This window comes from Zalophus californianus, chromosome 5 (genome assembly GCF_009762305.2).
Source record: "Zalophus californianus isolate mZalCal1 chromosome 5, mZalCal1.pri.v2, whole genome shotgun sequence".
Taxonomy (NCBI): Eukaryota; Metazoa; Chordata; class Mammalia; order Carnivora; family Otariidae; genus Zalophus; species Zalophus californianus.
Window position 1 is genome coordinate 61024560 of NC_045599.1, and position 25643 is coordinate 61050202.

The following is a 25643-nucleotide window of genomic DNA, read 5'->3' on the forward strand; positions in this document are numbered from 1 at the left end:
TGTCCTCAAATTTAACTGAGTTGAGATTTGGATAAGAGTGCAAGTTTGACTTGCAATTTAATGAAAAAACTAGGCATTTATCAATAAATAACTGGTAGAAATAGAGGAAAGAGTTCACTTTTTTTGCACTCATCAAAAAACACCCCTACAGCTTCCTTTGTAGTTAGGACCATTTAGTAACTTGATGTTTTTGACATATTCATTGGACTGTAAGGAGATACTGGCCAACCTTCTTTTTGCTTCTCTTAAAAAAATGGCCCATTATTTTCCTTGCAATTTTATAGAGTATTTAGATAAATCTCCTGATAAAAGGCTAGTATTTCGTTAGATTGATTGCCACAATTAAATACCAGAACATTAATGACAGGGTATTAATATGTTAAGTAACCATTATTTGTCTAATCTACATGTTGTCAGCCAGGTATCAGTGCTTGACTTGGTCTGTACCCCTACTTTCTTCTAGTCCAGCTTATTCTGTTAAGGTTCATTTTTATATCTTACCACATGCTGCAAGGCTTTCATCATTAGACTGTAGATAAATCAGTCTCCCCCTTGGCTCCCCCACAGGCACCAATGTCTTGTTAGATTTCTCTCCCCAACTCTTTTAATCTCATGGTGTGTGAAACTGAATTGGAGTGTCTGAGAGGGTAACCCATTCTGACAGTCTGCGGTATCACCAAGGGATTGTTGTCTTAGGCTCAAGTAAGACAAGACTACCATAAGCCACTTTTGACATCACATTCACTTAGAAGTGTATGGGATAGGAAACCAGCTTGCCAGTAGGGAGCACTTGTTTCTGTTAGTGGGCGTAGTCCTCCACAGGGTTTGTAGCCCCATAGAGCCATTGAGAGCTTAAGTTGTTGTGCAGACCCCCTTCCCCGCCATCCTACCCCCATGCCAAAGGACAGTTCAGCTGCAAAGACAGGAGATACTCGTCAGGGTCTACCCCAGGCCTAGAAGCTTCATGCCATGCCAACTTCAGAGTCCCTGTACTCAGAGAAGGCCAACATTTCTACAATTGGGTTTATAATTCTTCTTAGTCCGGATGCAATTTACTGGTTTCAGGTCATTCTTACCATATACAATGTTACCTCATAACACATTGGCACTTCATTTTTATCAGGTTTCCTGGGGAACAGAGCTAAAAAGTTAAAGGTGAAATTCTCAGAAGGGGGAAAGAGTTTTGTTAGCTCTTTCTTCACACCTGGTTTTATAAAAAGCCACAATAGAAAGTAATGTACTTGGTATTACTGATGTGGAGAGAATATTTTGTAATTTTTTTTATTTCTGAAAGTAATAAATGTTGCAAAAAAAGGGCCATAGTTGTGCATAAAGAAGAAAAAGTCCCTCCCCCCAAATCTTTAAGAATTTTTATAGGTACAAATCCATATATATAAGTATACGTATATAATTCTATATATTTTCATATACTTTGGATTTATTCTTTCAACTAATTTTTATTGACTGCCTATTAAGCGAGGCATCACACATACAATAAGGGATAAAAAAGACAAAAATTCCTGCTCTTCTGAAGTTCACATTCTAAGAGGAAGATATATACAATAAAATAAGTTAGTGTGTTTGAAAGGGCAAGTATTTTGAAGAAAATAAGGCAGGGAAGAGGGAGAACTTTTGAATAGGGGTGGTGAAGTGAGGCCTCACTGAGAACATGGCACTTGAGCAAAGATTTGAATGAAGACTGAAGGAGTGTAGGGGTAGAGCCGTACACACAGGTGAAGGAACAGTGTTTTAGGCAGAGACACCAATAAGTACAACATATCTAAGTGCCTGGTAGGCTTAAGGAATAAAAGGAGCCTGGGTGCTAGAACAAAGTAAGGGAGAGAATCTGAGGAGGTGAGTTCGGGAAGGTGGAAGGCAGGTTGTGGGGCCTTACAGACCCCTGTCAGGACTTGAGCTGCTTCTCTCAGTGAGTTGCGGATGTCAGAGGCTTTTTATAAGCAAAGTAGTCTAATAGTCTGGTGTACATTTTTAAAAGGATTCTTTTGGCTGCTCTGTTGAGAATACCCTATAGGGCACAGGGATGAAGCTGGATACCAGATGGTAAGCAATATTCCTGCTGAGAGAAAAGAATGATTGTACAACTTCTTTTTCACCCTCACTCAGCAGTATATTATGGATAGTTGTACAACTAGCTGTAAGGCATTGTTGTTAGTAGATAATAATCTGGACTTACAAATTTATTGAACTATTACGCTCCTGATGTTCAGTTAGGTTGTCTGTAGATTTTTACTATTACAAAAGATCTTTCAGCTCACTTCCTTGTACACACATCTTTGACATGCATTTTAGAGTATTTCGGGATCAAAGGGGATGGGCATTTTATATTCTGAAAAAGTTGCTCTCTAAAAAAGGTTTATTTCACCATCAGAAAATCCCATTTTTCCATGACCTAGGTACTTGTAATCTTATACATTTTTCCCAAAGGCAATTTTAGGAGGTATTGTCTAAATTATTATTTCAATAATCATAAACTAAATTTCAGTTAAAGTTTGTTTTTAATAATGGTGAGCAATAACTTTAATGAAACTATACATTCTGTTTTTTAGCTTCTCAAAGTTTTTCTGGCATCATTAACTTGGAGAAGGCTGTGATTTGCTCTTTGGCTGCCATAATAAGATACCTCAAAGAATTTAACTTGGAAAAGGTGCTTTCCAAGCCCAAGTAAGTGATTTCTCAAAAATAAAAAAAAGGGGGTAGAGTTATATTAAAAACATTCCCTTTAAAAAAATATTCTGTTTTTCTTTTGGCTTGAAGTTCACATGCATCCATTTAGAAATAAGAGCATCTGAGACATTTGACATTACTGCCTTTTTCTTTGATTATTGGCGGACAAAAAGCCATCTTCTATTTTCTACTGTGTGTCAATAAAACCATATGACTGAATATAATACATCTAGCCTTAGAGTGTAATTCATTCTCTCCATAATTCAGTCTATAAAAGCAATTCTTAAATTGAATTTGGTAAGTACTGTATTCAGATAAGTTCGCCTACTAATGATAGAATAGTCTTTTTTGTTTTTTTAAGATTTATTTATTTTAGCGCACAAGCAGTGGGGAGGGGCAGAGGGAGAAGGAGAGAGAGAATAGTGACTCCTCAAGCAGACTCCCTCTGAGCATGATGTGGGGCTTGATCCCAGGACCCTGAGATTATGTCCTGAGCCAAAATCAAGAGTCGGCCACTTAACCGACTGAGCCACCCAGGTGCCCCGATAGAATATTCTCTTTGGGGGCAAAATGAAGTGTGTGGTGCTATTGGTGAAAAATATCATTTAAAAATATTTATAGAATCCTTAAGAATTCTGTCAATTTGTATTCATATAGCTATTTAATATACTAAATACTAAAGCACAGTTAATTGACAAGTAGTATTAAGTGGAATTAGGAAGTGGTATTAAAAAGCATTCATAAAACTTCACTGCCTTTCTTATTCCTGGTTTCAGTTCTTATTCCATAGACCATAAATTTGGAGATGAAAAGGATAGTTACTAACATAGTTTTTAAAACAGTGATTAACTTTGTGGAGATTTAAAACTCGCAGTTGCTGTTCTAGGAAAATGTTCGTTTAAAAACCAGTGGAATAACAAAAGGTAGTGGGAGAATTTTCTTGCCTTTCTGTATTTCACCTTCACCAGCCCCTTGGCTTTGGCTCTGTAAAGAATTAACCTTTATCATTTTGATCCTTGATAAATAAGCTTCTCCCTGTTCTACAGATCGGAGCTATCTCACTAAAATAGTCGAATATGAATTGGGGTACAAAGAGGTCATATTGGTTTGAGGTTGTTGGGGAGGGTGTAAGAAAGGCAGGTCTCTTGGGAATCTTTCTGTAATGTCTTTTTGGTGTGCACAGTATTTAGGATAGAACAGAATATCATTTCTCTGGAAGCAGTTTTGTCCTGTTTAAAATTAGTCTAAATGTCCATCAACAGGAGAGTGGATTTATTGTGTTATATTTATGCAGTGTAGTGTCATAAAGCAATGAAAATAAATGGACTGGAGTTACATGTATCAATATTTAAAAAATTATGTTAACGTTATATTGAGCCAGAAATCAAATTACTGAAGGACACACGGTACACGCCATTATATGAAGTTCGAAACATGTAAAAGAGTCACTACTTAAGTACTGAAATTAGTTTATTTTTAAATTTCCTAACTTGATAAATTACGTGAAGCTGAACTCTTCTCATTTTGTATTTGGTGGTGGTGTTGGGCAGTGGTCAGGGAACTGATTCTGCTGATGACTTGGTATGTGTCTGATCTGCTAGTTGGGTGATCCCCTCTTCTCATTGTCACAGAGCCAAAGAGAAAGATGGAGAGCCAAAGTAAAAGGTGCTCATATGGTATAAGTTTCTATCACCCAACATTTACCCAGCACCAAGCAGGGAGTCAGTAAATATAGGATTAATGGAAGAAAAGGAAAGAAGGAAAGAATTCTTTATCCTGTGAGCATGGACTTGATTGGAAATTGCCAAAATGTCCTTGGGAACCAAGATTAATGAATAAAGGTGGTGATCAAAGTGGTACTGTTGTTTTGCTTAAACATAAAATGTGAGTGATGATGTTATATGATTCGACTTTGAAGATATTCCAGAAGAGTAACTCCACAGTTGTATTTTGGAAAAAGAATGTTGCAGCTCAAAGTGATTACTTTGGAAAACAAGAATGTTCTTCTTGTGTATTTAGAATTCAGTTATATTACTTTAAAAGTTCAGCAGCATAAGGTATGATTAGATTTACTTTAAGAGCTGTGTTAATGGGGAAAAATTTAGTTGCCTCGTATGGCAAATGCTTTCACAAAAACTGTATAGTTCATAAAAATCTTGATACGCATTTTAAATAAATATTTAAAGGTGTTTGTGCCTTTATGATAGAATTTTAGGTTATTAGAGAAAATACATATTTTAGGTATTCTTAAGAATGGATTAAGTGAGGTTTTATTAGGTCAGATTCTGAGGTTCCAAATTTGTCTTAAGAGTTTAAGTAGGTTTGTTCCAGAGCAAAATAGTATAATAGAGTAAATAGAATGTGAGGGATATTAATCATCATGACCGAATTAGCCTGATTCCCAAATTTATGAAGTTTTAAAGGGATTTGCATTTTTGTTGGTGTTGGAAATGAGTGCTTTTGTCATTTCAGAGGACTTTTATTAAGATTGGTGTGGTCAGAACTTCACATAGGTTTTGGAAATTTAGAAAAGAATGACAAAATCCACCAAGGACAACTCTAAGAGCTTTTCCTTAGAAAACTTATTGTAACAGAAAGATAACATAGAGTGTTTACTTTTACTAGTGAAAGTAAATTTTATAATTATTTTAATGACCTCTAATGGGCATAGAACAGAGATGCAGCTGAATATCCTAAAATTCACAGTATATCCGTTTACAAAAAACAATTATTTAGCCCCAAATTCAGTAGTCCAAAATCACATAAAAACACAAGAGAAGAAACTACAGACTAACATGAATATGGACATAAAAATCCTCAAAAAATACAAGCAAATGGAATCCAACAATATAAAGGATTATACATCATGATTATGGGATTTATTCTAGGACCATAGGTTTGGTTTAACAAATTATAAGTCATTTAATGTAATATACTGTATCAGTATAATAAGAGATTAAAAACTATGGGGCCATCTCAACAGACAGTTAAAGCTCCGTTTCATGATAAAAACATCCCACAAACTAGAGTTAGAAAGGAATGTCCTTATCCTGATAATGGCCATTAGTGAAAACCTCAGACCCTAACATCATACTTAATGGGGGAAAGAATGAATGCTTCCCCTCTAAGAACAGGAATAAGAAGAAGTAGTGTTTTCCCAGTTCTGTTGCATATTGTCCTAGAAAGTCTAGTCAGGGCAATTGGTAAGAAAATGTAGTAAAATTTGTAAAGTAAGAAGTAAAACTCTGCTATTGCATAATTTCATATAACATGGAATTATGTATAGAAAATCCTAAAGAATCCAGGAAGAGATGATTAAAGCATATAAAATGAGTTCATGAGGTTGCAGGATGTGAGATCAATATACCAAAATCAAAATCAGCTCTGAGTCAATAACCTTGCAATGAAGAATCCAAAAATGTAAGAAAATAATTTCATTTACAATACCATCAAAAAGAATAAAATATTTAATGCATTTAACAAAAGAAATATAAAACCTGTATTCTGAAAACTATAGAACACTGTTGAAAGAAATTAAAAGAAGACCCGAGTAAGTGGAAAGGCATCCTAGGTTTGTGGGTCAGCAGACTTAATCTTACTAAGATGACGGTATTCCTAACTGATCTACAGGTTCAGTGTAATTGTACCAAAATCCCAGCTAGTTTTTTTGCAGAAACCGACAAACTGATCCTAAAATTTTATGAAAATTCAAGGGCCAAAGAATAGCTGTAGCAATTTTGAAAAAAGAATAACAGAATCAGAAGATTCACATTCCTGTTTGAAAACTTGTAGCAAGGGAAAAGTCGCTGAGACAGTGTGGCCCTGGCATAAAGACAGATATACAGATCAGTGAAATAGAATTGAGAGTCCAGAAATAAACTACACACATATTGTCAGTTGATTTCCAACAAGGCTGTTAAAGCGTTCAGTGGTGGAAAGAATAGTTGTTTGTTTTTTTTTCCCCCCAATAAAAGGCCCTGTATGAACCCTGGTTATTGTTTGACCTCGTGTTTTTTGTATTTCTTTCCTTGTCCTCATGGATAACTGGTTATCTATGCAGAAGAGTGAGTTTTTTATTACCTTACCTCATGTCCTAATAAAAAATAACTCAAAGTGGACCGAAGACCAAATGTAAGAGCTGAAACTATTAGCTCTTAGAAGAAAACATGGGTGTAAAAATCTTCATGACCTTTGATTAGGGAATAGTTTCTTAGCTGTGACGCCAAAAGCATAAGTGGCAAAAGAAAAAAGAGAAAATATTGGACTTCACAATGAAAAACTTGCTCTTCAAAGCCTACCATCAAGAGAATGAAAAGACAATCCACTGAATAGTAGAAAAACTTTGTATAGAGACCTATGTCCAGGATATATGAAGAACTCTTATAAATCAATGGTAAAAAGACAGATAACCCAATTAAAAAATGGACAAAGAATCTGAATAGGCATTTCTCCAAAGAACTTGTACAAATGACGAATAAGCACATGAAAAAAATGCTTAGCATCATTAGGCATCAGATAAATTCAAATCAAAGCCACAATGAGATACTACTTCATATCCACTAGAATAGCTATAATAATAATTTAAAAAACCAGACAGGTGTTGGTGTGAATGTGGGCAAATTAGAACCCTCATACATTGCCAGTGGGAAGGTAAAATGGTTATAACCACCTTGGAAAACACTGTGGTAGTTCCTCACAGTGTTTGGACTTAACCGTATAATCCAACTATTTCACTCCTAGATGTGTACTCAACACAATGAAAATGTATGTCCACACAAAAATTTGTATGTGACTGTTCATAACAGTATCATTCATAGTAGCCAAAAAGTGGAAACAATCCATATGTCCTCCATTGGTGAATAGATATATAAAATATAGAATATGCATAAAATGGAATATAATTCAACCATAAAAAGGGAATGACATACTGGTACATGCTACAACATAGATGAACCTTGAAAATATTATGGTAAGTTAAAGAAGCCATCACAAAAGACCACACACATAACTGTATGATTCCACTTATATGAAATATCCAGAATAGGCAAATCCATAGAGAGAGAAAGCCAATCAATGGTTTCCAAGAGCAGTTTTGGTTGGGGGGAAGTGGAGAGTGACTGCAAATGGGTATAGAGTTTTTTGGGCGGTAATGCAAGTACCTGAAATTACATAATGATGATGATTGCACAACCTTGTTAATATACTAGAAACCATTGAACTGTATACTCCAAATAAATGGTGTGGTATGTAAATTATATCTCAATGTAATAGATATACATATATATACACACATATTTAAATGTTATTAGTATCAAGATTGGGAAATCCTTTGTCACTATTTTACTCCCACTTCTAAAGCAGTACTCTTCTGAGGCTTCTACTCAGTGTCCCATGTATTTTGAGGCATTTTCAGTCTAGTTGGTCAGAGAGCCAACTATTCTAAGCCCTGTACGAACCCTGGTTATTGTTTGACCTAGTGTTTTCTTGTGGCTCTTTGATCAGTGGAGGTTCCCCCATACCCGTAAGGATCAGTACCTGACCAAATCCTTGAGGGGATCCTTCTGCAGATCTTTGGATCTCTCTCTTGGGTGCAGCTCTGTCATCTCTGGCTTTTTGTCTCACGAATTCTAGTTTCCTTGATCTCTCCAAAGAGTCAGTCTTAATATACCTCATTTGTTTTTCTTCTCTCAGAGATCACAGTTTTGTGCTGTCTGATGTCTAATAGATGTTTTTTTAAATATAAATTTGTCCAATTTTCTAATTGTTTATGGTTAAAGGACAGCTCTCATGCATTTAATCTTTTATGAATGAAAGCGAAAGTCAAGTACCATAATTGAACATCACACATAAACAACAGAAGAAGGAGATGTGTGAGGTTACAACAGCTATCCAGAACCATGCCTATGTTCTAAAGCTCCCAGAAAATTAATTTCACTTAAAATTAAAAACAGAAAAAGGACCAAATTCAAATCTTATACAAAATTATTGTTAAGAAGAAACACAATAAGGAGCTAGATAACGTCCTTACAGAAAATGAATTCATGCCAGAAAGATGCCCACAAATGAAATGAAAACTATAACCTACTACTTCAAAATGAGCTAAAAGACATTAAGAAAATGATGCTGGAGATGAAAGAACAAATGAGAAGGAGAAATAGGAAAGCTATGAAATGAGATGATAGGATCGAAGAATGAACTGCGTATTCAAGAAAAAGATCAATTTAGGAGTGAAGAGTAAACTAGAAGGAATACTAAAGTGAATAAACATAGCACGTATACTTGAAGAGAACTAGAATTAAAAAGAGAGATGTGCAAAAAAAAAAAGAAAAAATAATGGTTAACATAGCAGACCTGATGAGACAGCCATCCTTAGAAAGATCTATCTGCAAGCTTGACCCTTAACTGGCATCTGGGAAAGTTTCCAGCATTTTCTAATAAGAATGGCTCACTCTCTCCAAACTTTGCAGAGATCATGGTTTATGCTAACTACTTGCTTGTTTCTGGGAGCTGGAATTTTTGTACATGTAAGGGAGAAGCCTGTGTGACCAGCATCCAGTATAAACTCTAGGTGCTGAGTCTCTAATGTGCTTCTCTGGTGGATATTTCACACATGTAATCACAACTCATAGCTGGGGAAATTGAGCACACCCTGTGTGACTCCATCAGGAGAGGACTCTTGGAAGCTTGCCCTTTGTTTCCTCCACACTTTGACTTCTATATCTTTTCCCTTTTCTGGTTTTGCTTTGTATCCTTTCACTGTTATAAATCATAGCCGTGAGTACAGCTGTGTTCGGAGTCCTGTGTACCCTCCTGGAGAATCACTGGGGACTCATTATATACCTTCCTTATTATTTTCCTCTCTAATATGCTTCTTGGCAGCTTTTAGGAATGTAAAGGAGGTCATTTTGTTTAGTTACAAATCAATTAGAAGTGAATCTACAATAAAACAAATTTTGTAATATATAATTTGTAATTCATAAGTTAAATTAACCCTGAAAAGTTTCAAGAAATGGTGAATGTCTGAATTCTGAAAACCTTACATAGAGAACTATTTTCTACTAGAGATTTCATATGAAACGTAGTTTGGTGGGGTTTTTTTGTTTAAATTAAATTAAATAAATATTTAAATAGGGTCTTTGTTAAGGGGTTGGTCTTTCAGGTAGGATCTGCACCTTTAACTGCCTCTATCTAAATCAGAAAGATTTGTCTTCATTTTTTAAAAAAACTAGGGTAGGAATGATATAGAATCTTAAATTTCGCTGGCAAGTTTTCAGCAATGACATTTTCCTCCCATTATAAAACTTGAGGGGGACAAAAAAGCGTCCTTTGTACTTCTTTTGTCTGAAATATTAATGAAGTATTTTCCCATGTTACTTGTAGAATTTTTATCCAGGTTCACACAGCATGAATTCTAGCCAGGCATTGTTTATGAGGTTCATTTCAAAGCATATAAAATTTGGCTTTTTCCAGAAGGATAAATAATTTAGAATTGCTTGAGTATTTCAGATGGTGATCATATACAGTTGAATTTCTGAGGATGCTGGCAGATACAACCCTGAGTTCAAAAAACCATATAATTCCTAATGGAAATAGAAACTGACAGAAGGAAATTTCTTTCGTATTTGGGAAGAAGAGTCCCAACTCCAGAATACATTATCAACCAAGCATAAGGGAAACCCAAAAGCATATTTAGTTCTTGGGGCACCTGGGTGACTCAGTCAGTTAAGCATCTGCCTTTGGCTCAGCCATGGTCCCAGGGTCCTGGGATCGAGCCCCGAGTTGGGCTCCCTGCTCAGCGGGGAGACTGCTTCTCCGCCTCCTTCTGCTGTTCCCTGCTGCTTGTGCTCTCTTGCTTTCTCTCTCTGTCAAATTAATAAGTAAAATCTTTTTAAAAAAAGCATATTTAGTTCTTATGTTGCTTGATAATTATTGTTCTATAGGAATCATTCTAATTTAATATTGCCCAGTGGTTAATCTTTTATTAAAATCAATGCAGATGTCAGTTTTAAATAAACTCTTTGCTTCTCATGGTGTCTACTTTGAGATCTAGGGGACTTGTTCAATAAGGGAAAAACCTAAAACAAAATAAAAAACTATATGCACAACTTATTAATACTGCTAATTAATAAAGGAACCTGTACTTTTTTCTCTAAAGGTCTAGTTTTGTGAGCTAACTTAAGACAATTTGGTTGTTCTGTTTATTGGGTCCTTTTTGGTATTGTAGATATCCAGTAAAAATATAGGCGAGGGCTCTAAGACTCCTCCCCCAGTGCTTTCTATACTAGGTTGTGTGTTAGTCCAAACCAAATTCTGCCACACATATACTTCTTAGCAAGCAGACACAAAAGCAGTCCTGTTAACTTTTCTGTAAGCTCCATGAAATTCTGATTTTTATTTATTTTTTTAGTGTTCTGATAGCGCCTTGCTTCAGAGGTTCATTTGAGGCATAGTAGGAGCACTTTTAGTTAGAGTTAGGGGACAAAACTCTCAACTAATTGGTGGAGCAAAGATGCTTTCAGAAACCTAAATCTAAGACCCCATTCTTCAGCATATGGACTGTTTGTTTACTAGTTCTTGTGAGGATAAAGCCAATTGAACAGTATTTCTGGATAGTCCACAGATCTTAAATGGCATTTATTTATGTTACAGCTCTGCTCTTCATGGGAGATGAAGGACAGCTAACTGAGGTGTTTTTAGAACAGGCTGTGGGATTATGGGTTCTTGATTAGTCTTTCAGACCAGATGAGCATCCTTGTAGAGTCTGTGTTTGATTACCATACTCATGTGTTAATCACTGCTAGGGTGTAGGTTCAACCTAACTGTCAGGAACAGGGGAAGACTTCTACCTCAACACTTGGGAACTGGCTGGATGTCAGCTCAAGTCCAGGCTATCAACTCTTCCAATTTGGATCTTTGACCGTAAAAGTGTGTGAACACCTGTCAGCTACACAGCAATTCACTGCCTAATTGTTTCTTCTTGAAGATAACGTTTTACATTTTATTCTTGTCCCTGGGTGTTTTATGGACATCTCTGGGTTTTAGGACTCAAAGGAAACCAACCCACCCACCCGAGCTGGCTTCCCCATAGGAAGATGGCAGACATTTGTTGAGTGTCTGTGTTCTGCTAGACTCAGCAGGTGGCTGCAAAATGTATGACATAAATAACGCCTGCCTTCAAAGAACTTTGATCTGTTAATGAGGATAACAGAAGAACATGAAATTGCTGTAATACAAAGCCAATTAAGTTAACCGCTATAAGAAGGAGTGAAAGAGCTATACACACCTGCTGTCAATCAGTGTTGGAGTTGCTCCTCTCTAAAAATCATTAACAAGTTATCATGGAAGCTACATCAAACCTGTCAGAGAAATCATGCTGCTAAAGGACAGTTCTTACTAGGCAATATTCCTAACATGCAGGAAGGTTATTTTTTTTTTTCAGGGCTTTGGAGCGTTAGTTGGGGGAGTCATCTAGAAGTGAAGGCATCTCTCAGTGAGCACTGGCTCTGATTTTAGGCTCTAGACTCCTGGATGAAGCCTTGTTTCCATAACTGGCTTGGAAACCTGGATTATATTTAAATCTTACCACAGCCATGTGAGAAGTACAGTAGTTTATAATGCAGACATTCATGCTTTTCCTCCAAATAGTTTAGTGACTTGCCATTATTTTTCTTGCCTTTAAAAATAAGCTATAAAATCTGTAAGTGCTGTTGATGGAAACATAAAGGAAAATGAATTACTGTGTTATGCATTGATTAATATACTATTTAACACGAAAGATTGCTAAGGACAGAATTGGAATTGTGTATACACTTATTAATCATCACAACTCAGTACTCAAGTCTGAAATTTATTGATCTTTAATCTCATTTGGGATAGTTTTAGGGACAGAGAGAGACTGAATTCTTCGAGCTTAAGGAAATAGTTTTTGCTACTTTCTAAGTTTTATACTCCACTAAAATGTTAGTTCCATTAATGTGTGTTGTTAATTATAGAGTAAATACCATTTGTTGTACATGTCAGAATGTTGATTAAAAGCTGTTAAAGGGTTTATCAAGATGATCTCATGCTAAAGAATAAGGAGGACGTTTTAAAATATCTTGACATATTTTTCTAGCTAATTGCATAGCTTTTCCTGAAGATACCACCACATGCTCTGCTGATGATAAAAGACTATGTTTGGTTCTATTCCTGGAAATGTAAAAAAGAGATGTTGGTACCATTTACCTCCTTGTGCTTGTTTATGGTGTGAGACAACTATCTTTTTGCATCAGTCTGTTTAATGGCATCAGCATCAGTGGAAAACAGTATCCCAGTGAATACTTGTTTTGCTCCTTTTGTTTTGATTTTCTATCAAAGAACTCATTTTGTCATAACGGTATTGGAATATTTAGTTTTAGTTTTTAAAATTTCTTTATGTACTTACCTCATGGCTAAATTAGTTTTAAAAAATTTTTTATGCACTTATATCATGGCTCATATTTCATTCTTTAACAGGAATTTCAGACAGTTGTCTGGTGAAATGGAATTTATGACAATTAATGGAACAACATTAAGGAATCTTGAAATCCTACAGAATCAGGTCAGGTAAACATAAAGGCTAATTGATTCAAAATGAGTGTGAAAAAAAATTTGAAATAAGGTGGCAGTCTGTTCTTAAGAGTGAAGGTGAGAACAAGAATATTGTCTTTAACTTATCACTCTGCCCATCATCTATCTATTAATTGATAACTGCAGGACCCATTTTTTTGAGAATCAAATATATGAAATGCTTCCCTGGAGGTTACTTTGGGAGCTATAGAGCTGTCCTTCTTAATTATTGAAGTGACATTCCCATCCTGATAATCTCTGTATCAAATATTTGTTTGGAAAGGCATCATCTTTGAAAATTAATATAAAGTAGATTTTTTGTCTGTTTGATTATATTTTTTCTACATACCTTTAAGTTTTCACTGAAATGTCTTCAGTCTTATTATCCAGTATAAAAAAGTTACTGTGATATTCGATTAGATTATAAGATGCATAAATTTCATTTCACAAACTTCCGTCATTTGCCCTTTATTGATGAATTAGGAAGATAATGGAGACATTAAATTGATTGCTTTCATTTATTAAACTATCATTTAGAAATAAGATCTTATATAATGTTCATAATATAAAGCCATAGAAATAAAAAGCAATTCCAGATCATTTGAGTAAGTAGTTGAAAAGCTGAACCGTCTGAGTTAAATGGTTTAAAGCTCTTCAGAAATATTTATTACTGTTGTAAATTAAAGTAAATGCTGAATTTCTTCTCCTGACTCCTAGATTTGTATATTACTAACTAGTTTCTCTCATTTAGTTTCTCCCTCTTCCAGGCTATCCTTGTATGCCAGAGTCAACCTTACTTTAATTTCATAACATTTTGATCTTGTCATTACATTATCCAGAGATTGAGAATTTTTCCCACAAATCTTTCTCAGCAACTCTGTATGCATTGCCCAATAGGAAATGAGTCGTAGGAAGAAAAGAACATTTCTTGAATAAAGAAGCTCGTAGTCAGACTCTGAAGACACAGCTCTGGCCTTCCTAGCTTTCTTTATTCTGCCACTTCTTCCCTGTTCCAATCCTACTGCTGTGGAGTCAGTTCTGAAAATAAATTCCTAAGGCAAAAATACCCTTCAAAGCTCTTTCATTATCAGGAATCTGGCCATTATAGAAACAGAAGCTAAGAATTCACAGCTTTGGCTTGTCTTTGCACTTGAACTTTGGCCTCTGTTACCATGGAGCAATGGAAAGGGGTAATGAGGAGGGGGCTGGGTATCAGGGAGAGCAACTGAATAACTGTTTCTCTCCCACCCTTCCCTCTCTTGTCTGAGCCTGGTTCTTCAGCAATGCAGGAAATAATTGGAAAATTATTCCCACCCACTTTCCTCTTCCTGGGACCCTTTACTGTACTCAGGCGAGTGGGGCTTGTGTTTTGGAAGAAATGGTGCTGGTTTTGATGTGGACTGCCCTCGTCACTCAGCTCATCCTTGGGAGCCTTCTGTGACCTGTAGCTTCTGTGTGCGCTCTGCCTTAAACTCCGAAGGGCTGGCAGCTTTTGTCATGGCTTTTATAGTTAATTTCTGCCAAGTGGCATCATGTGTTGATTACGAGTCATTTCTTTCTTTTTTTTAAAATATACAGTAGGAACATTTATTTTAACACTTCTAAAAGATATTTCTCCATGCCTGATGATTTGATATAAAAGTCAAATCCGTCATACTTTTCCCACCAGTCTTTCCACATCAAGGACAATCAGAAATTTGTACAACATGAATATTTGCTTCTGAAACAAAAATTACAAATTAAGTGATAACAAAAGTACACAAATCAATTTCTCCCATACTTGATCTTATATAAGATATGGGCCTCAAGGAGGGACCATATCTTAATACACCTTTGCCAGTAATACAACTGAGTACATAGGAGTATTCTGGAAGTACTTGCTTAATGACTTGAAGGAAAAGAAAAAAAGTTTAAAAAAAAACTTAGGTGAAAGCAATTTTATATTCCAAATAAGATTTAAACCTATTGACTTTTTGTAATACAGTGAAACCTTGGTTAAAATTAACTATCATCTCTAGTTAATTTTTTTTTTTTAGTCGTTCAGCTTCGAAGTAGCAAAGCACAGGTCAATAATTTTTTACTGAGGATTTAATAAAGCAGACTAAAATAAAATCTTTCCAGGGTGAATTCCTAGAGTGCGGTTTAACTTCAGTTCCATCTCCAGTACCTTCTACTTGTTCAGTGTTTTCATGGGAGCAGCAGTCCTTAGAACTCCGAGGCCGTGGAGGATACTGAATTGCCAAAGGAAATTAAATTATCTTCACTGTACTTCCCAAGGCAGAAAAGTCTGTATTTTTAAGATGTGTAGGACAAACATATATTTTAAAAGATTTCTAAATATTCTTAGTTAACCAAAACCACACACAGACTGTCCTTTTTCGGTGCAAATATCAGTACTTTATATTGTGTATGTGTGTTCATATGTACGTGCAGTCATCACACATTAAATGAATGCCTGTTATGAGCCATACTTTATGATAGGCATCTCTACCATTTAAAATTGGGGTATATGGAATAATTAAGGCACATGAGCAACTAGTAGTTTTGGTACAAATACAACGTCCACTTAACAAAACTTTTCTTCTGTTTTTTCTTAGACTGACATGAAAACCAAAGGAAGTTTACTTTGGGTCTTAGACCATACTAAAACCTCATTTGGGAGACGGAAATTGAAGAAGTGGGTGACCCAGCCACTCCTTAAACTAAGGTAAAGGGAATTCTTTTTTGTGTGTTTAATCTGAAATTATATAAAGTTGTGAAATTAAATGTGTTAGCCTCCTTAAAACCAAGATTACCATAGTTATAAGAACAGTATTTTAGGGGCACCTGGCTGGCTGAGTCAGAGGAGCAGCGATTTTTGTTCCTAGGGTCATGAGTTCTAGCTCCATGTTGGGTGTAGATTACTAAAAATAAATGAACTTTAAAAAAAAAAGAAGAATTTTAAATTGGAGAAGATTTTATTTTGTATCTGGCAATACACTGTCTAGTGTTGTGAGGATGTTTTCCTTGTCCCCAAGAATGAGTCGGCTTGCAGATTGGAAGACATGGGGTGTGTCCAGGGAAAGTGAGTTATCCGTTTAGTTTGGGTCATCCGCAGCATAAGAGAGTAGGGAGGAGGTGGTTGAAGAGCTGGGGCACTGCCTTTTGTAGAGGACTTTGAAGACTAGCCTGAGTTGGTAGCCAGGGAAAGTTAATCCAATGATTCTGAGCATGGGAACGCTAGGATCAGAGCTGGGCTTGTATGTGGGAGGGGACAAAGTGGTGGTGGCCTGGGCAAGTTAGCAAGTTCATGGCGAGGTTCTGAGGGACCCGAGCTAAAGCCGGAACAGTAGGGATCTGAAAGAAGGGTCAGGTGTGAGATGTTTGGGAAAGTAGATGAGTAAACCAGGAGCGCCTTCAGGGAAGGTAGCTGAATCTAGTGCCTAAAACGCAGCTGTTTCCAAGCTTGTCCGCCCCTTGCAGTCCTTGGGAGGCTTCTCAGATACTGATGCCTATGGCTAAACCCCCAGAGAGTGTGATTTAATCGGTCTCCAGTGTGGCCTGGGAGTTGGAGTTTTTGAATGCTCCCCAGATGATTCTGATATGCAGATAAATTTGGAGACTCTGACCTGTCACTTAGTAGGAGCCCCATTAACGTTTACTGAATGAATGAAGGCTGTTATTTGTTGCATTTTTACTATGTACCACTCTTTAATACTCAGAAGCATCTTCTGAGGTAGGTTCTTGAGATGAGTAAACAGATTCAGAGCTTCAATAACTTGCTCAATGTTTCATAGCTGATAGAGCCCAGATTTAAAAACAGCATTGACTCCAGAGCTGAGCAGGCACTTAACCAACCATTCTGAACCGTTTCCTAAAGAGACCAGAGAGTGTGGTGGTAGATGTGTTAGAGGTGTTAGAACGGCTGTGCGTCAGCTCTGTCAACTGAGTGAGTCAGTCCACTAAGTCCTTGGGTCCCGTGTCCTGTCCCGTGTGTCGGCCTCCCCATGCCATGTTCTCACCTTTGAATTGGTAAACTGCCTCCTCACAGGGTTGCCCTAAGGAATAAGATGAGACAGGAATCCTAACTACCACTTTTGAGCTCTTTATTACATGACAAGCCCCGTACTGGGGGCCTTATGTACATTGTAGCTTTTAAACTACACAAGAGCCTCACTCTTGGCTGCGTATTATGCTGAGTTTAGTAAATAGTCATCTTCAGCAAAGGATAGCACAATGCTGTGAGTGCGAGTAATAAGCTTAAGACACTGTTATGACGATGATCATTACCAAATCACTTCAAGATTTACCGGGTCACTCCAGTTTTTCTTCTTGACCATAAATGTGCAGGACCACTTATGTGCACATTTTTTCTGATACAGTACAGCACTGTAAATGTATTTCCTTATGATTTTCTTAACCCCTTCTCTTTCCTATAGTTTACTTTGTTATGAGAATACAGTATATGATACATATATAAAATATGTGTTAATTTAGGCTTCTGATCAGCAGTAGGCTATTAGTAGTTAAGTTTTGGGGGAGTTAAAAGATATACTCAGTTTTTTGACTGTAGTGGGGGAACAGTGCCCCTACTCCCCACATTGTTCAGTGGTCAACTGTGTCTCCTTGGTTCAGGACTGAAATGAGGTAAGAATGCCTTGGGGAGCAAGAGCAGACAAGATGGCTTTCTGCAGAAAGTGTGGAAAGACATCTACCTAAGCATCCATAGCACTTCTTATATTCTTATTTGCTTGGTTGAAATTTTCAGCAGAAACAGTCAGTAGCAGACTTTTTCATGTAAATTAAAATTTTTATTTCTACTCTTAAAAATTTGTTTTCTATAACTAGGATTAATTTGAGATAAATTCAATAGACCATATTGTATGCTCTGTAGGAGCTGAATCATGTATCTCTTGGGATTGTGCTTTCCCAGGAAGGCCGAAAGAAAATATGCCATGTGTTGAACAGTGATGCTTTCCAAGTATGAACTCTAGACGGGCCCAACACCTATATGGCTGAAAACAAACACACAAAACTTTTTCCTTTGCGTCTTTAATTTTAGATCATAATTTCAAAACTTTTATCTTTCTAATTTACTGAAATTCATTTCAAAAAGAATTTGTTAAATCTTAATGGCACTTGCAACCTATTCCAGATAGCTAGAGAAAATCGTCAGCTGAGTAGTCATTGGTTCAGGCATATATTTATTATTGTTGTTTGTGCTAACATGGGGGTCATGCAAATCACAGATTACATCAGTGTGGTTATCCAGGCTAATATTCTCTTTCCACTGTTGGCAGCCAAAAGTTCGTTTAGAGTCTGGTTTTCTTCTATAGGGAGTCATAGAACAAAAAAGTTGGTGACAAGGGTATTAAGCAAGATATGAGAGGTTTCCCAGAGTTCTCCAAGATCCTATTATTTGTCAGTTATCCATGAATTTTCTTAAATCCCTAAAGATCTTCTTTATATTTTCAGCTCATTTTAGTTCCTGGGGCAATCACACAGTTCATATATCAAGGCCCAACTGTTTTAAGTTTCAGAGGATTTTCCACTCCCATCACCTTTTTTTGTATAAAATAGTCTCTTCAGTGTAGAATTTTACTAGTGACTTTTAGAAAATATAAATAGCTTTTACCCTATATTTACTGACTGGTTCGAAGAATTTACTTAGATTATTGAGACTGGATTTTACTTTATTGAAACCAAATTCGCTTCCCTCCCCCTTTCATTTATTTATTTATTTTTTTTGAGAGGCTGGAAGCCATTTTATTTTTTACAGTTTTCTTAATTTAGGTATAATTAACATACAGTGTTGTATTAGTTTCACACATCCAGTGTCGTGATTCAGCAATTCTATACATACTCAGTGCCCATCAGGATAAATGTACTCTTTATCCCTTTTACCTGTTTTACTCATCTTCCCACCCACCTCTCTTCTGGCAACTACCAGTTTGTTCTCTGTATTTAAGAGTTTGTTTTTTTAATAACTAATAGGTTATGTGTTGTGACCTATGCTTTTTATCAGTTTAGGCAAGAAGATTCTTCAGTGTAGTTCTTTGGCTTCTTCTTATAAATGAATGTCACATTGGCAAGTCATTTGTCCTAAGACCTTTTAAAATTAAATTATATTGAATTCATTTTTTGAGGTTCTGTCTTTGAATTCCTTCTGCTTCTTTGAGTTGATATGATCTTGTCAATTTTATATATAAACACCATATGTAGTTTGTTGGTTTTGTCAAAAAGCCTTAAAGTACAAATTCTCCTTGTTAATATTGAAAGAAATGGGAAAAAGAAAACTTTGAGAAGTATGGGATGCATCTCTAAAATATCGTTTTAGGCAAAATACTAATTTCCAAGGCAGATTTGTTCATCTTGGAAGAAGGAGTCAAGATTTGGTAGCTTACTCTGTGTTTTAAAATATTAAACAAAAATAAGTTGTGGCTTTCCTTTGTGGGTAACTCTTCTGCCTCACTTTAAATGTGGATGGTCCCCAGGGCTCTCTCCTGGGATCGCTTCTCACTTTTCAGCACTACTTAGGATCTTTTCTGGGGCCGTAGTTTCTGTAGCTCCTGTGCTGATGACTTTGTCCCATTATCTCCAGCAGCTCCATGTTCACACATCTGCCAGAACATCTCTGCCTCAGAAAATACTCAGTTTGAATGCTGAATGAAACAGATTGGAAACAAAGCATTTCCTTTAGTGAGATAGTGACTTCTTGGAAATGAAGATGTATGTGCGCGCGCGCGCACCACAGGTGCACGTATATGTGTACACACATACAGAGCAGGGTATTATTTTTTTTTTTAAAGATTTTATTTATTTATTTGACAGAGAGAGACACAGCAAGAGAGGGAGCACTAGCAGGGGGAGTGGGAGAGGGAGAAGCAGGCCTCCCGCAGAGCAGGGAGCCCGATGCGGGGCTTGATCCCAGGACCCTGGGATCATGACCTGAGCTGAAGGCAGACACTTAACAACTGAGCCACCCAGGTGCCCTTAGAGCAGGGTATTATCAACCACAAGGCAGAATCTGAGAAATCAGTCCCTTCCCTTCTAGGATGGATGATTTTGTTAAACAGTGAAAACACTGGATTTCTGGGGCGCCTGGGTGGCTCAGTTGGTTAGGCGACTGCATTCGGCTCAGGTCATGATCCTGGAGTCCCGGGATCAAGTCCCACATCGGGCTCCCTGCTCGGCGGGGAGTCTGCTTCTCCCTCTGACCCTCTTCCCTCTCGTGCCCTCTCTCTCATTCTCTCTCTCTCAAATAAATAAATAAAATCTTTAAAAAAAAAAAAAAAAAAAAGAAAACACTGGATTTCTGGCAAGAGGTAGTATTATATCATCTTGCCTTTTTTTAAAATCACTTTTTATGAAAGGCAGATGAAAGCCTTTTCATGAAAGGTTTTTTTATTTATTGAGGGAATCTCCATGCCTCTGGTCTTGCCCTTCTCTCTTTCTGCTCTGCACTACCAATTGATTACTTAAAAAAAAAATGTATATCTGATTATGTTGTTCCCTGCAGTTTGCAGTTCTCACAACATGCTGAGGTGTCATTTATTTCTGGATCTTTGTACAGTCTGTTTCCTTTGTCTAAAGTGGAAACTTGTACTCATCTCTGTTTCCATTCTGGTGTGCTGCCTGCTTCTTCACAGTCTTCTTTGCTATCTGCTCATCCTCTGGATAGCCTTTGAATGTCAGTGTTTCAGAGACCTGAACCTTAGGAGCCGAGCTTTCTTCCTTCCCTAAACCTCCCCTCACTGCCTCTTCTTTCCTCACTGTCTCCTACCCCTATCCCTATAAACATACCTGTTCCCTTCACTGTATATATCAAAGTATCAGTGACTCCCAGATTTGTATCTCTGGTCTTTACTCTCTCCTATTCCCCAGGATTATATATTCAGCTTTGATTCATAAACACATAGATGTATCACAGACATCTCAAACTTCACGTATTCAACCCTGTTCCTCCTTCTGGTGTCCTCATTCCAGGAACCAGCACTTCACCGAACAAGTTGCTTAGACCAGAAACCTGGAAGTTATCCCGGGCATTTCCTATTTGACAACCATGTCCAATCTAATACTAAGTCCTGTTGCCTTTAGCTCTAAAATATATCCAGAGTCTGTGCATGTCTTGCCATCTCCACCGCCATCACCCTGGTCTAAACTACATTAGTTCTTACTTAGACAACTGCAGTATCCTCCTAACTCATCTCTTTTTCAAGATAAAGACTTTTTGTTTTTTAAAGATTTATTTATTTGAGAGAGCGAGAATGAGAGAGAGAGAGTACATGAGAGGGGGGAGGGTCAGAGGGAGAAGCAGGCTCCTTTGCTGAGCAGGGAGCCGGACGTGGGACTTGATCCTGGGACTCCGGGATCATGACCTGAGCCAGAGGCAGTTGCCCAACCAACTGAGCCACCCAGGCGCCCATATATTATGCCACTCCCCTCCCTTAAACTCTTCATTGGCTTGTGCTTCACATAAAGTTAAAATTCTTTCTCATGACTCTTCTGACTCTCCCCTGCGTTCATCCATTCATCATCTTCCGGTCACTCTGGCCTTTCTTTGGTTCCTGAGCAACCCAGAGCTTTTACTCATCTTGTGGTCTTCGTATTTGCTGGGCTCTCTACCTAGAACGTTCTTCTTCACATGCTGACTCCTCTTTTAAGTCTCATCTTTAAAGTGTCACTTCTTCAGAGAGATTTTCTCTGACTGCCTAATCTAAATTATGTTCCTCGTATCATTCGTCATTAGCATGTAAGACTTATCATGATTGATATTTGTTTTTTCTGTTTATTTAATATTTCTCACTGAATTGTGTTTCATTTATAACAAGCATTCAATGAATGTTTATTGAGTGAATTATTAAAATGATGTCACTCAGGACCTAACTCAGCTATCTCTTTGGAGAAGTTGGCCTTTTTCTCCTCTCTTCCTATGTAGAAAGTGAACTCCCTCCATTTTGCTCAGCCTCTTACCCGGCCGTCACCAACTCACACAGAATGAATTGGGGGCTCATAGTGCTTTGAATATAATAGATGATCAAGAAATTATGAACAAATGAATCCATTTGAAAATCTTAGGGTTCCAAGTGGTCTTTGAAAATAAAGGCACACCTCTGTAAGAGAAGTTTATTTTTCTAAGAAAAACTCCTTGATTTTAAAAGCACCTTAGAAGCAGTTTTCCTTCATGTGATTCCTTATTTTAGTGGAACAGTTGCTTGATCAGGAATGAAAACATTAACACTTAAAGTGGAAGAGATGGTTTGGCAGTGTCTTGCTTTCTTGTCAACTCTTAGTGGAATTAGTAGTAAATCGAAGTTCCTTGGTGTAAGTCATGGGACTTAGTAAAGGAAGGCAGGTTGGGGGATGGGATGGGGTCATCTTCCCACCTGAGGCATAGCTGGTTTTAGATATCGTGTAAAAGGTCTAACTCACAACTCTGAACGCATCTGAATTGGAATTTTTTTGCTTAGAAATATTCGGATGCACTGTGATTTTCCTGTGACTCCTTAAGGCCATGCCTGTATAATTTGAATTCCATAGTGGGTGAATTAGATAGTGTATTAGTTTGCTGGGAGTAAAAAAGTATCACAAACTGGATAGCTTAAACAACACACATTGTCTCACAGTTCTTTCTGAGTTCTCAGAGGGAGAAGCTGTTCCATGCCTCGCTCCTAGCTTCTAGTGGTTTGCTGGCAATCTTTGGTATCACTTGGCTGGTAGTTGCATCTCTTTTCTGTCTGCTTTCACATTCACATGGTGTTCTTCCTGTGTGCATATCTGTTCATATGACGTTCTTTCAATGAGGATCTATCCTATTTGATTGGGGGTCTCCCATATTCCAGTATGACTTCGTCTTGACTAATTACACCTACAATTACCCTGATTCCAACTAAGGTCAAATTCTGAGGCACAGGGGATTAGTCTTCAACATGTATTTTTTTGTTGATACAGTTCTACCCCTAACAGGTAGGCTCAATAATTTCATCTTTCCTCCTTTTGGCATAAGCGGATTGAATATATTCATCTCTTGGATGGAAACAAGTGTTTTGATTATCATTTAAATATATTACACATTTATTCATCATCTGAAGTGATGTTATAAAGAACCATTGAATTTTGTAAGCTGCAAACATTCTGCAATTTTGTGCCTGAAGTACAGTACTCTGAAAAATCATCCAACGGTCTTGGAAAAACATTCTGGTCTGTATCTGTCCAGGTGAAGGTATTTATACAAAGTGTTAGGTTGATTTTTAGGGATCAGAAAAAGACATTTGTATGTGGGAAAAAAAAGAGTAAGGGAAATGTTTGGGTAGAAAGGAGCCGAGGTCCACATCTAAGGGTTGAGGAGAGAAAAGTAGCCATGGTGGGAAGGGAGAGGGCTGAGGCCTAAGCGGTAAAATGTGTTACTGTGGAAGTGGGTCCTGTGTGCGAGTGGGGCGAAAAAGGCAGCACACAAAATTGATGTCTGACTCTGCTGCATTTTTTGAGTCTGTGATATGTCTATTAATTCTTCCAGCTATCCTCAGAGATAGTTATTACTTCATTTTATAGACGTGGAATCCTGAGGCTCGGGTTAATTATCCAAGATCATCCAGCTAGCACATAGGGCCCATCTAGAAGCACACTTGGGGTGTTATTGGGACTTGGCCTCTAGTTCTGCTTCCCTCACCCAGTTGTGTCACTTTGTACACGTTATGAATTTTGATACACCCTCTCTTTCTTTATCTGTAAAGTGGGAACTGTAATACCTAGCTCACAGGGTTGTTGTGAGGACCAAATGAGACAGGATATATAAAGAGTTGTTCTGGTTGCTAGCATCAGTTATGTGGTTCAGGAAAATAGCTGTGGTCTTTATAAATGGTTATAATTTGTAACCAAAAAACTGGAAGCAACCTAGTTATTAATAGGGGAGTAGAAAAATAAATTGTTTTCTAGTCTTAGTTAGGATATGATAACAGCAGTTAAAATGAGGACAGTGGTCAGATGACCCAGCTGGAGGCTTCCCGTCGTGACAGGGCAGAGGCTGGGTGCCACTGTCAGGTGTCCCGTATCTGTCTGGTCAGGTCTCCTGAATTTGGTACTTGCCTGTGTTGTATCTTTTGCCTACATAGCTGCAGTCAGTATTGTGAGGAGAATTTGCAAGCAACACTGGTGAGTAGATAGTGTCTTTGTCAGCCCCCTCTAAGGATGATGCAACCATCAGCAACTGAGCTCTGTCCTTTTGTGTGGTCGGGCTTGGATCACAACCTTTCTCATTTATTTAATGCTCTAAACCTGACTATGTCTTGGGACCTTAGGAAGCTCAGTCTCCTGTTCTGATTGACTAAGGACAGGTTAACATGTTTGTTAACACTAAAGGTGTAGCACATTGGTTGGAGAAACTAACTGCTTAACAAGAACAACAAAAAGTACCACACAGTTTGACAGCTCTGCTTTATCTTCTTTGCATAAACAATCCATGGTCTTGCCATTTTGAAGGTAGGCTGGAACTCATCACATAGGCATTTAGGAACTCCACAGGTTATTCAGTCTTAAACTTGTGATTTCTGAGGTCAGCCTGGGCAGTGACATCCAGCCAGAGGAAGGGGACAGAGCATGGAGGACATATTTTTGGCTCACCAGGTCTTGTAGTGGCGAATATCATTTCTGCTCACATGTCACTGACTAGAACTCATTCTGATGGTCTCACTTAACTGCAAGGGAGGTTAACAAATGTTTGTCAAGGACGAAAAAGACATATTTAATGAATACCTAGCAGTCTGTTGCCAGAGATGGGCTGTTTTTCCTTTAACTTTGTATTGTTGTTTCAACTGTGTTGTCCTTTTTTTTCTACACATTTAAATGAACTTATTTAAATTTCTGAAGAGACAGTACCTTCACATAGTTGCAGAGCTTAAAAATGGCAAAAGAGGGTGCCCCTGGGTGGCTCAGTTGGTTAAGCGTCTGCGTTTGGCTCAGGTCGTGTGATCCTGGTGTCCTGGGATTGTGATCCTGGTGTCTGGTGTCCTGGGTTCATGATCCCAGCGTCCTGGGATTGAGCCTTGCTTCGGGGCTCCCTGCTCAGTGGGGAGTCTGCTTCTCTCTCTCTCTCTGCCCCTCCCCCTGCTCGTGTTCTTTCTCTCTCTCAAATAGATAAATAAAATCTTTAATAAAAAAAAGTATATAGATCGTGAAATGTTTGCCTCTCATCCCTGCCCCACATCTGCTCAGTTCCTTTTGGAATAATCATGGTTGTTATTTTCTTGTGTATCTTGCCAGAGGCTTTCTGTTTTAAAAAGCAAATAAATAAATATGAATATATAGTCCTCCCTCCCTTTTTATATGGATGGGGCATAATATACACAATACTCCTTGCTTCTTTCCCTTAATAGTATAAGATAGTTACTTTTGTA

At 37.5% G+C, this 25643-nt stretch overlaps 1 protein-coding gene across 1 annotated transcript in view; it reads left to right on the plus strand.

Moving 5' to 3' along the window:
• MSH3 (mutS homolog 3) overlaps positions 1-25643 on the plus strand; it is a 190470-nt gene that overhangs the window by 60441 nt on the left and 104386 nt on the right. The window contains 3 exon segments of the mRNA XM_027606118.2: positions 2568-2682; positions 13180-13264; positions 15870-15979. Of these exon segments, the coding sequence (XP_027461919.2) occupies positions 2568-2682; positions 13180-13264; positions 15870-15979 (310 nt within the window).